General features: G+C 38.6%; 1 protein-coding gene across 6 annotated transcripts in view; it reads left to right on the top strand.

Annotated features, from left to right (window-relative positions):
• The window catches only part of LOC126202989 (DNA ligase 4), a 291,615-nt gene that overhangs the window by 258,765 nt on the left and 20,502 nt on the right, over nucleotides 1–12,348 (top strand). For all 6 annotated transcript variants that reach the window (XM_049937187.1, XM_049937186.1, XM_049937183.1 and 3 more), the window contains 2 exons: nucleotides 3,104–3,223; nucleotides 7,315–7,439. In XM_049937187.1, coding sequence (XP_049793144.1) covers nucleotides 3,104–3,223; nucleotides 7,315–7,439 — 245 coding nt within the window. The remainder of the gene's footprint in view (nucleotides 1–3,103; nucleotides 3,224–7,314; nucleotides 7,440–12,348) is intronic.

The following is a 12,348-nucleotide window of genomic DNA, read 5'->3' as shown; positions in this document are numbered from 1 at the left end:
ATATGAATAAGTTTTATTATTTTAAGAAGCTAGGGCATGAACCATGGACCTTGCCGTTGGTGGGGAGGCTTGAGTGCCTCAGCGATACAGATGGCTGTACCATAGGTGCAACCACAACGGAGGGACAGCAGCCTTTTCAGTAGTTGCTGGGGCAACAGTCTGGATGATTGACTGATCTGGCCTTGTAACACTAACCAAAACAGCCTTGCTGTGCTGGTACTGCGAACGGCTGAAAGCAAGGGGAAACTACAACCGTAATTTTTCACGAGGGCATGCAGCTTTACTGTATGGTTAAATGATGATGGCATCCTCTTGGGTAAAATATTCCGGAGGTAAAATAGTCCCCCATTCGGATCACGGGGAAGGGGGGGGACTACTCAAGAGGACGTCGTTATCGAAAGAAAGAAAAGTGGCTTTCTACGGATCGAAGCGTGGAATGTCAGATCGCTTAATCTGGCAGGTAGGTTAGAAAATTTAAAAAGGGAAATGGGTAGGTTAAAGTTAGATATAGTGGGAATTGGTGAAGTTCGGTGGCAGGAGGAACAAGATTTCTGGTCAGGTGAATACAGGGTTATAAATACAAAATCAAATAGGGGTAATGCAGGAGTAGTTTTAATAATGGATAAAAAAAAAAATAGGAATGCGGGTAAGCTACTATAAACAGCATAGTGAACTCATTATTGTGGCCAAGATAGACACGAAACCCACGCCTACTACAGTAGTACAAGTTTATATGCCAACGAGCTCTGCAGATGATGAAGAAATTGATGAAATGTATGATGAGATAAAAGAAATTATTCAGGTAGTGAAAGGAGATGAAAATTTAATAGTCATGGGTGACTGGAATTCGGGAGTAGGAAAAGGGAGAGAAGGAAACATAGTAGGAGAATATGGATTGGGGGTAAGAAATGAAAGAGGAAGCCATCTGGTAGAATTTTGCACAGAGCATAACTTAATCATAGCTAACACTTGGTTCAAGAATCATGAAAGAAGGTTGTATACATGGAACAATCTTGGAGATACTAGAAGGTATAAGATAGATTGTATAATGGTAAGACAGAGATTTAGGAACCAGGTTTTAAATTGTAAGACATTTCCAGGGGCAGATGTGGACTCTTACCACAATCTATTGGTTATGAACTGTAGATTAAAACTGATGAAACTGCGAAAAGGTGGGCATTGAAGGAGATGGGACCTGGATAAACTGACTAAACCAGAGGTTGTACAGAGTTTCAGGGAGAGTATAAGGGAACAATTGGCAGGAATGGGGGAAAGAAATACAGCAGAAGAAGAATGGGTAGCTTTGAGGGATGAAGTAGTGAAGGCAGCAGAGGATCAAGTAGTTAAAAAGACGAGAGCTAGTAGAAATCCTTGAATGACAGAAGAAATATTGAATTTAATTGATGAAAGGAGAAAATATAAAAATGCAGTAAATGAAGCAGGCAAAAAGGAATACAAACGTCTCAAAAATGAGATCGACAGGAAGTGCAAAATGGCTAAGCAGGCATGTCTAGAGGACAAATGTAGGGATGTAGATGTTTATCTCACTAGGGGTAAGATAGATACTGCCTACAGGAAAATTAAAGAGCCCTTTGGAGAAAAGAGAACCACTTGCATGAACATCAAGAGCTGAGATGGAAATCCAGTAATAAGCAAAGAAGGGAAAGCAGAAAGGTGGAAGGAGTATATAGAGGGTCTGTACAAGGGCGACGTACTTGAGGACAATATTATGGAAATGGAAGAGAATGTAGATGAAGACGAAATGGGAGATACGATACTGCGTGAAGAGTTTGACAGAGCACTGAAAGACCTGAGTCGAAACAAAGCCCCAGGAGTAGACAACATTTCATTAGAACTGAAATTTAAAAAAAAGTGTTTCTTACTTACTCCTGAATTTTAACAAAATTCAATAACATCCAAGACTGTGAAGCTTGTTCAGTCCAAAGACTGATGTGATGCAACTTTGCATGCTTGTTTGTGTGCCTCTTCATCTCTGCATAGTTACTGCAACTTACTTCCATTTCAACCCAAAGGGCAATCAAAAAGTTTCTGTTCAAAGGTCATACAGTCCAGAATCAGTTTGCGAATGAGCCAAAAATGACATGAACTGTGAGGCAATCATCCCATCTATGCATCAGTTTGAAGACACCCCTTTGGTAAAACGCAGCTGCATGAAGTAGTCCATAACTGTCTGCCATACATCCTAGTCCAGTAGGACTCATCAACCCTTAAAGACCATTTTTAGGGGGCCGAAGATGTGATAATTGCCTGGGGAGAGATCAGTCTCTCCCACATGATTAGGCTGGCCTTCCAGATCGACTGGCATCTCTTGGAAAAGCAGAACCAGCACACAACTTGGTGCAGCATTCCACAATACTGGTTTTTGACAGACATGCTGCCCCATACACATTCTTCATTCTCCAGTGGATGTCTGCCACTGTTCGTCCTTCTGTTCAGACACAGTTATAGTGTCACCATAGTTCATGTTTCCACATTTATTACTTGCATGTCAGAAAGATCCACATGCCACACTGATCCCCGGGCGATGTGTCAGTGCTTATATACCCACATGGGTTTGATGATACATATGTGTGTGAGAACCTACATGGACTTTAGCCACACTTCCTTTTTTGATTTGCCTTCAATTATGTGTTTCACATGTTCGAACTTTCACATTTCATTGCTATCCAACAAAATGTGTTAATATATAGTACTGTAAACCAATCATAACATTTCTGTTGCGGTTGTAGATTATTTAGTTTTCTTGGAAGTTTCATATTAGAATATTCATTTTTATGGAGAAAGGACAGAGTAGATAAAAATAAATTACTTAGAGCAGAACAAATATTTATTAATTATTGTGTTTCCTGTTGACATGTAAAGATATTGTTTTAGTTTGACTCATTCTAATCAATTATCACTTTCTTGAATTTGGTATATAAAGAACCTTTTTGAAATTATTAAAAAGAATGTATTTTGCGAGTCGAAAACAATCACTATATTCCAATAATTACTGTTGTCTACAAACACCAACTCTTATTATACATGAAATAATTTATTTGCTTTCTTTATGTTGCAATAGGTATAATTTTTCTCATTGTAGGTTTCTGTTCAGAAGATATCAGTTCACGAAATGGCAGATATGGACATAGAACTGTTTTCAGGACCAAGTCCAATGGGAATTTTTAGGCTATGCATTGCATACTTTGATATACCATCTGAGGTGAGACAGTATTTCATTTTTCTTTGGTAATTTCATTTCTTTCTTTGATACAGTCTTGTATTTTGTTTCCATTTACAATATTTTGAAATTTATGATGTGAGACATAAATGGTCTTTCCTTCTCATCATATACAGTAAGCCTCCCCTGACCCAGGCTCTGGGTCACTTTTCTGAACTCTGCTCCTTTTCCTAAACCTCTCCAGACCTTTTCCTTCAATCTTCTTCCTTATCCTTCAACCCTTCTGCAAGGAGGAGGAGCCACGGGACCCAAAAGTTCGCATACCTGATATCTTTTATATATATATATATAAAAGATATCAGGTATGCGAACTTTTGGGTCCCGTGGCTCCTCCTCCTTGCAGAAGGGTTGAAGGATAAGGAAGAAGATTGAAGGAAAAGGTCTGGATATATATATATATATATATATATATATATATATATATATATATATATGAGTTGTTCTGCCACCACTTGGTGAGTAGATATATTATCTATCCAATTACATTATATTGCCAAAAACTGATTATTTTCATTGTTGTAAAACATAAATTGTAACTCATAACAAAGCATGAGAATTTTGTGACAAATATTTGTCTCAGGTCATAAAATTTTCTTTCTTTTTTTAATAAGTAGAATAAACTGCAAAGAATATAATAATATCTTCTCAGGAAGATATTTTGTTGCACATTCTGTATAAGACCTTACTGATGTGTGGGTGCATATTGCCACTCAAAAGACTTATGTGAAGGCCATTTTGAAAGTTACGAGACTTCCTAATTTGCTGCTCATTGCTTCATTACCAAGAGAAATGGTTAGTTCTCACACATATTGTTAGTAAGTCACTTAAGTTTCAATTTAGTGTACTGAATGGACTATTGGGTCTTTAATTGTTTCAGTACATACACCATTGTGGCCACTTTGTGTTGCACACAGTTCACTACTCCCTCACAAGAGTAACTGACTTGTTTATGTGTTTCTATTTGTACTGTACCGAATATCATGGCTACAGCTCTCAGGCCTGGCCAACCATGGACTGCCTATGAACTTATATGACTGTGCTCAAAGCATAAGTATTTAACAGGTTAAAATTTGCTCGAGAATGACTGCACAGCCACAATGTCATATTACACTAAGTAAAAGTAAAACAAAAATGGAAAACAATCTATGCAGAAAACTTTGTTCTTTCAAGAAGTTTATGCTAGCTGTGGATGCTGTTGCAACTAAATTATGTTCAGGTAAGCCTATTGTCACCAGAAATAAGTTGCTTCAATACTTGGGAAGCGGAATAGTTTTTGGGCATAATCATTCTGCAAGGAGAAACTGATTCCAGAAATACAGCATGTGTTGCCTTTTATTTCCAAGAGAACCAAGGTCTTCCAGAGTAAACATGTTCCACACTACACAGGTGTTGCAATGACCTGTTCTAAGTAGACATGGGTCATTCGCAGATGAACAGGTCCAAAGGAATGGTTCACTAAAGTGAGCTGAAAGACTGAGGAACAACCTCTAAGGAATGACTGTTCAGTGTTCAATTTGGTCTCAGCTATTCTCTTTGCCGAAATGTTTGTTCCCTGTTCATTTTGGTTGTGACCAGTCTCGTTACCGGAACATCAGTTCACCATTCACTGCAGCCAGTTTCATTCCTTGTTCTCATTCCTTGTACATGCTTGTTCGCATTTGGTCAGCCTTGTTTCTCCTTGTTCCAGTTCCGCTTCTCCTGCTTCTGTTTTTCCACTGCACTCACCTGTTTTCATTCTCATTCTTCAAATTGCTCTTGGACTCTCTACTTCTCGTACTTTGCATATGCTATTCACCATCCACGGCCAGTAATTTGTAACTTTTATATACCATATAACTTACATAAAAATTAATTTGTGTGCCACATATACATTTTTTTCTGGCAGCAAACAAAGAAAACTGGTTATTTCTTTACCATTTCAGTCAACTGTAGAACACATACCTGTCATAAAGGGAGTTGTATCCTTTATTCTTAGATTTCTTTTAACTTTCATCAGTTTCAATTAACAACCAATTTTGAAGATAACTTTTAATTTAACTATCTTTTTTTTAATTGTCATGGAATAAAGTTTACATAAAAGTTGTGATTTTCACATTGCTTCCGAAAGTAAAACACGACTCTTATGGAAGCTCTTATTTTTCAAGTTTGGCTCTTTCTTTGTGCTACCACTAGTTTGGTTTGTGTGTACAAAAAGATGAGTGGTGAATGATTTCAGTTCAGTAGGAAAAGGATTGAGGTGCCTCCCCATTTGAAAAATTTTAAAATGGCATAAAATCATTTTCTCTTTTTATTTCAAAAAGTATCTTTCAGAAGTAACATTTTAACCAAAAATTTTATTACTTTCAACTTCATTATGAATACGGCATTGTTGCATTAAATTTAATAACACAACCTGTAAATGTACTGTTTACTGAAGTTATGAGGTAAATATGACAAGAAAATCAAATTTTCTTCAAAAAATATTATTGGATAAAGTCCCCTGGTTTACCATGGATCCTGTCCGCCCCCGGTAGCTGAGTGGTCAGTGTGACAGAATGTCAATTCTAAGGCCCTGGTTTGATTCCTAGCTGGGTCAGAGATTTTCTCTGCTCAGGGACTGGGTGTTATGTTATTTCATCCCTATTGACGCGCAAGTCACCGCAGTGGCGTCAAATCGAAACACTTGCACTTGGCGAATGGTGTACCCGACGGGAGGCCCTAGTCACACGACATTTACATTTACCATGGATCCTTATGTGGATACTCATACACAACCTGAATTATGTATAGTATCTGTTTCTCATTTTTTAAAATTATTTATTACAGTTCTCCATGAACTTGACGTCTGTCTCAAATGTTTAATTTACTGCTTTTAGAGTAGTAACTAGGTTTAGAGTGTTGATGATCTTCATTTTCACACCACTGTGAAGAATCTGTTGTAAGGAACTCGTCACTCAAATCAAATGAATTTGAAGATATTGTCATTTTTTAGTACAGTCCCATTATTCATAATTTTTGGGATTTGATCAGTCCCTACTTGAATCCTTATATATTGCCAGCTGTTGGTTCTGCTTCATGACTCAGTGTAGTTTTCATTCATTATTCCAAGAAGTAAGGAGATAGAAAAAAGGACAGGAACTGTAAATGATTTTTCAGTTTTAGTGAGGCCACACTCAGGATATCACTATTGACAACTTGATTTTTGAAAGATTTCTGAAATTGGAATATGGTGCTTTGGCCTGAGAAGCAACACAGGATCATGCTTCGGCATACACAGTGGTAAGGAAAATACATATGTAACAAACTGCAGTTTGTTCTTATGGTCAAAATTCAACTTCATCATGGAACATAAACTTCTTCAATACATAAATGGCTTTTGCCATCCACCTTGTATGATGGATCCTCTTACAGCATGGAAAAATACTCTATGAGATGGTTCTTTGAGAAGAGAGTTATCAGTTAATTAAAAGACTATGAATATAATCCTCTTATATACCTTACAACTGCAAAGTAAATACAACAGATCTTTTTTCAAAATGTTCTCAATCAAATCTGACAGCTGATCAAAAACTGGTACCTCTTCTGATTGCAAAGATCTTCAAAGCAATGATGTGTGCTTCTAGCATATTTATGTAGTTAATTTAAGTATGCAGTTTCTCAGCTCCTGTCTCAGAAGCCATGATTTTTTCAAATAAATCTTTGCTTCCCACACAGTTAGCACAGCACTTTGATGTGTAGGTAATTTACACACCCTCAAATCTTCAAAGGAAACTATTAATGTTGTTTTGATAGATCACAGTTTACTTCCAGTTATTTTGTGCTAGTAATGTCCAAATAAATGTGTATTGGTTTCTGTAAGCAAACTAAAATGAAGACATTGTACTTTCTTGGACTACGAGCTTCCCTAGAAAGTGGAAGACAAATGGGGTGGTCTACACTGGGTCATAAAGCTTTGGTCTCTCTGTTCTTGGCTTGCAGTAAATGGCCCGTCATGTCCCCGATTATTGTGATGCTGTACCGGTACATGCAAAGTGTAGGCATTACAAACATATGAATTGTAATGAAAAATAATCACTATTTTTTTAAATTTTCAGGATGACTTTGAAGCCTTTTGTGTAAGGAAGAGTCTTGAACTGCAGAAATTAGATTTTGAATATTATGGGGGAATAGTGAGCACCATGATTGATGATGGAACTACACATGCTGTTGTACACTCAAGGTAATGAATAATAAACATCTATTCAATAACCTAACTATATGGCTAACAGTAAACAGGAGAGAATAAATAACTTAGAAACAAATTACTAATACTGAAGAAATATAGCAAGGCAGGTATAAACAAATAGAAACATTAACTGATATTTCTTTCCTCTAGATCAAAATAAAAAATGTGAAATAAGTTTTAGGACAGAGATCAACTAGTGAAGAAAGGAAAAAGTACTTGAACTCTGTATCCAGTTATCGACATAATAATAATCTTGAAAGTTTCCTTCTTTGCTGAGTTTGAAGAATAGTGTGATCATATTGATATTTCATTCTTGTTCCCTGAATCTTATTTGTTCCTCTGGACATGAAAGATAAATAAGTTGCTCAGTAAGTCCAACCACTTTAACCTCCTTGCTAAACACTTATGTCTGTATCCTGGTGTTTTAATTAAAAATTCTAAAATGTACATATCTATTGTCTCTCCATGTGGCTATCTGTGATAATTTCTAAAGCTTTTAGTTGTAGGTGAATGAATATTTTATCCTCTGTGTTGTCTGTAGTCAGTATAGTCTTTTATTTTTGAGTTTATCTTCAAGCATTACAACTTCCATTTTGTTTTGGTGAAGTTTTGTTGTATGAAGACATTGATTATAACAATATTATGAAAAGGAAAGTTGCTACTCACTGTATAGTGGAGATATGAGTCACAGATAGGCACAACAAAAAGACTGTCACAAATAAGCTTTTGGCCAGTAAGACAGTTGTCAAAACAGACCCCCCCCCCCCACACACACACACACACACACACCTGACTGCAGTCTCACACAACTGAAGCCGTACACTGCGAACAGCAGCACCAGTGCATGATAGGAATGGCAACTGGGTGAGGGTAATGAGGCGGCTAGGTCAGGGAGGGGGAGGGATAGTAGGGTATGGGTGTCGAAAAGTGAAGTGCTGCTGGGGATCCCACAGGGACAAGGTGGAGAGAGGGTAGGGCAACTATGTTCAGTCAGGAGGTTAAACGAAGGGCAAGGGAGAGATTGGGGGAGGGGGGTAGCAGAAAAGGAGAGAAGTAAAAGGACTGGGTGTGATAGTGAAATGAGGCTGTGTAGTGCTGGAATGGGAACAGGGAAGGAGCTGGATGGGTGAGGACAATGATTAACGAAGGTTGAGGCCGGGAGGGTTACAGGAACGTAGGAATATTGAAGGGAGAGTTCCCACCTGCGCAATTCAGAGAAACTGGTGTTGGTGGGAAGGATACATATGGCACAGGCTGTGAAGCAGTCACTGAAATGAAGGATGTAATCTTGGGCAGCATGCTCAGCAGCACAGTGGTCCACTTGTTTCTTGGCCACAGTTTATTGGTGGTCATTCATGCAGCACATTGGTTGCAGCTTAGCTTGTGGATCACCTGACTGGTTTCACAGGCAGCCCACCCTTCGATGGGATAGGTGATGTTTCTGAGTGGACTGGAGTAGGTGGTGGTGGGTGGCTGTATGGGATATCTAGTTCTATTACATCTAGTTTTCATTTTCTTCTTCCTTTGACTGAAGTTATACCAGGAACAAATTCACTCTGTTGCTTATGTAATACTTCTCTTGCCTGCTCATTAGGAAGACTACTCAGTTTTCATTTCAAACATGTAATTCTGGAATAACAATAAAACAAGAAATGTTTGTCTTGCATTTAGTTCTATTACAGGGGTATAAACCATGAGGTAAGGGGTTGGGAGCAGGGGTTATGTAGGAATGGATGAGTATATTGTGTAGGTTTGGTGAACAGCAGAATACCACTGTGGGAGGGGTGGAAGGGATAGTGGGCAGGATATTTCTCATTTCAGGGCACGATGAGAGGTAGTAAAAACCCTGCTGGAGAATTAATTCAGTTGCTCCAGCCCTGGGTGGTACTGAGTTACAAGGGGAATGCTCCTCTGTGGCCAGAGAGTGAGACTGGAAAGATAAGGCATGCGATATTTAGTTTTGTACAAGGCTGGGAAGATAATTATGGTCTGTGAAGGCTTCAATGAGACCCTTGGTATATTTCAAGAGGGACCGCTTGTCACTGCAAATGTGATGGCCATGGGTGGCGAGGCTGTATGGAACAGAGTTCTTGGTGTGGAACAGGTAGCCGCTGTCGAAGTGGAGGTATTGCTGGTGGTTAGTAGATTTGATATGGATGGAGGTAGTGATTTAGCCATCTTTGAGGTGGAGGTCAACATTGAAGAAGGTGGCTTGTTGGGTTGAGTAGGACCAGGTGAAGCAAATGGGGGAGAAGTTGTTGAGGTTTTTGGGGAATATGGATATGGTGTCCTCACCCTCGATCCAGATCGCAAAGATGTCATCAATGAATCAACCAGGTGAAGGGTTTAGGATTCTGGGTGTTCAGGAAGGATTCCTCTAGATGACCCGTGAATAGGTTGGCATAGAACAGCGCCACATGGGTGCCCATAGCTGTACCCCAGATTTGTTCATTGAATATCAGTATCTGCACTAAACAAATAATGTATTCACAACCTGTAACCCACATGTTTAATGAGTAACAAAACACTTGTAAAATGTACAATTTGCATATTGTGTTATAGATCAATTGAATAATTTTATGAGCTGCATAATTCAAACCCTTGGTGAAAGGTCAGTAAATCCCAACAGAATGAATATTCTAAATTTTCTCACCCAGGCCTAGATTTTTGGCTGTCTCTGTAGAAAATCATTTAAAGGAGCCAGAGAGACTTTGCCAGATCTGTTCTGAAACAGCCTAGCGGTGTGCTGTATATTGCTTCCTCAGTGTTCTCTGAAACAAGTGGAGGAAATGAAATTGTTTTACTTGGTCCATTCAAAAACTTATGGAACATTCGTAATTTCACCCCAATGGTGTGTTGGAGCAAAATGCAGTTGGCATCCCTGCACATGCCTATGTTTATTGTGTAACTGCTGGAAGTTTCATTGTTGTGTGTCCGTTAGTTAGTGCTCAGTGCTGTATTGAGTAGAATGTTGTGTTACACAGTTTGCAAATTTCACGATGGCAGAGTTAGAGGAGTGATTGTCTGCATTAAATTTTGCATGAAACTCTAGAAAACCTTTACAGACCCACACCAAATGATGCAGAAACCTACAGTGATGAGTGCTTAAGTCACACCCGGTGTTAAAAATGTTTCACACAGTTTAAAAATGGCTGGATGGAAGTTAAAGAGATCCTCATTCAGGACATCCTTCAACTCGACCAACGACGCTCTTGTTGGGAACATCAAAGAAATTGTGCATGCCAATCAAAGACTGACTGTCCAAGAGATTGCAGAAGAATGTAACATTTCAATTGGATTATGTCATGAAATCCTGACACAGCATCTTGGAATACAACGTGTTGCCATCAGGTTTGTTCCAGGGCTCATGAGTCAAGACCAGTAAGGCCTTCGCTTCACAGTCTGTGAAAAGCTTTTGGATTGCACAAATGAAAATGAGATGTTCCTGAAGAGAATCATAACTGGTGATGAGACGTGGATCTTTGGTTGTGATGTTGAGACCAAGGTTCAGTCTTCACAGTTGGTTGGGAAAGGTTCTCTGAGACCCAAAAAAAGCTCATCAGGTCAGGTCAGATTTTAAAGCCATGCTGATAGTTTTCTTTGACTTTGAAGGGTTAGTTCATAATGAATTTGTGCAGCAGGGGCAAACTGTTAATTGATGTTATTATTGGGATGTGTTGTAACACCAACAAGAAAATGTGAGAAGGAAACAGCCTGCCTGAAATGTGGTGAGACAATTCATGGCTCTTGCATCACCTAACACACCCACACATTCATCCCTGTTGGTGTGTGACTAATGCTCAAAAAATGAGATCACTGTGCTGCCTCATCATCTGTACTCTCCAGACCTGGCCCCTGCGGACTTTTTTTTATTTCCAAAGTTGAAAACGCCACTGAAAGGATGAAGATTTGCAACAATAAATGAGATAAAAGAAACTTTGCGTCAGCGCTCCCTGCAATCCAGCAAGAGGTGTACCAAGACTGTTTCTGGAAGTGTAAACGTGTTGGAAGTGGTGTATTAATTGTGGAGGACATATTTAGAAGGAGACTTAAGTAAAAGGTAAGGGTAGAAAAATTTTGTGGACAAAGTTCCAGAATTTTTTGAACAGACCTCGTACATCTCTTTGAGTCACTCTATACAGTGCCTGGCAGAGGTTGTTCAGTTGCCTTGTTTGAAACTTTGCTGTTTTGATCTGCAAATAAACATATGCTCCTTAAGAGAAGTGATTTGTTGTTGTGAACTATCATTCTCTGTCTTAAATGCTAATATAATGTCAAGGAATATTTCTGTCTGCTTCTGTGATAAGTTTCTCAAGCTTATTCATTTCTTTTCTTTGGTTCAAGATTTTAAACATTAAACACATATACTCATAACAAGAACACAATATTCTATGACTTTATTTCACTAAAGAGCAAGGTAAACAATGTAGAAAGCAGATTACACGGAGTCTCATGTCGCCTAAGTTATGCCATCAGCCCGTGCTCAGGAAAAGGCAGGGAGATAACATGCTATGTTGAGATATAAATGCCACCGCTCTTCTGATACATGATCCAAGCTCTGACCAGTAAACCAAATTATCTCAGAGTGCAATGTTATGTGCCGTGTAATGCTATGCAGAAGTGATAACTAATTTTAATGATTATTTTTGGTGCAATTGCGGACTTATATTTTCCTTTTGTTTTATATATCTTTTGTTGTGTTGTTGAATGTGCTATTTGATGGAATCTTATGAGTTACAGTTTAGTTTTTATGTTGCAATAAAGCTAATTATCTAGCCCCACAACAACTGGTCACCCCAACTCTTATAGTCACTGGCATGAAATTCAGTAGTCATTAACACTTCGTATTGTGCCGCATCATGCTACGTATGAACATCCACATCAGCCATGTTGAGCATCTTCT

Source organism: Schistocerca nitens, chromosome 9 (assembly GCF_023898315.1).
Source record: "Schistocerca nitens isolate TAMUIC-IGC-003100 chromosome 9, iqSchNite1.1, whole genome shotgun sequence".
Classification (NCBI taxonomy): domain Eukaryota; kingdom Metazoa; phylum Arthropoda; class Insecta; order Orthoptera; family Acrididae; genus Schistocerca; species Schistocerca nitens.
Note: the sequence above shows the minus strand (reverse complement) of the source record. Positions and strands in the feature narration are given on the sequence as shown.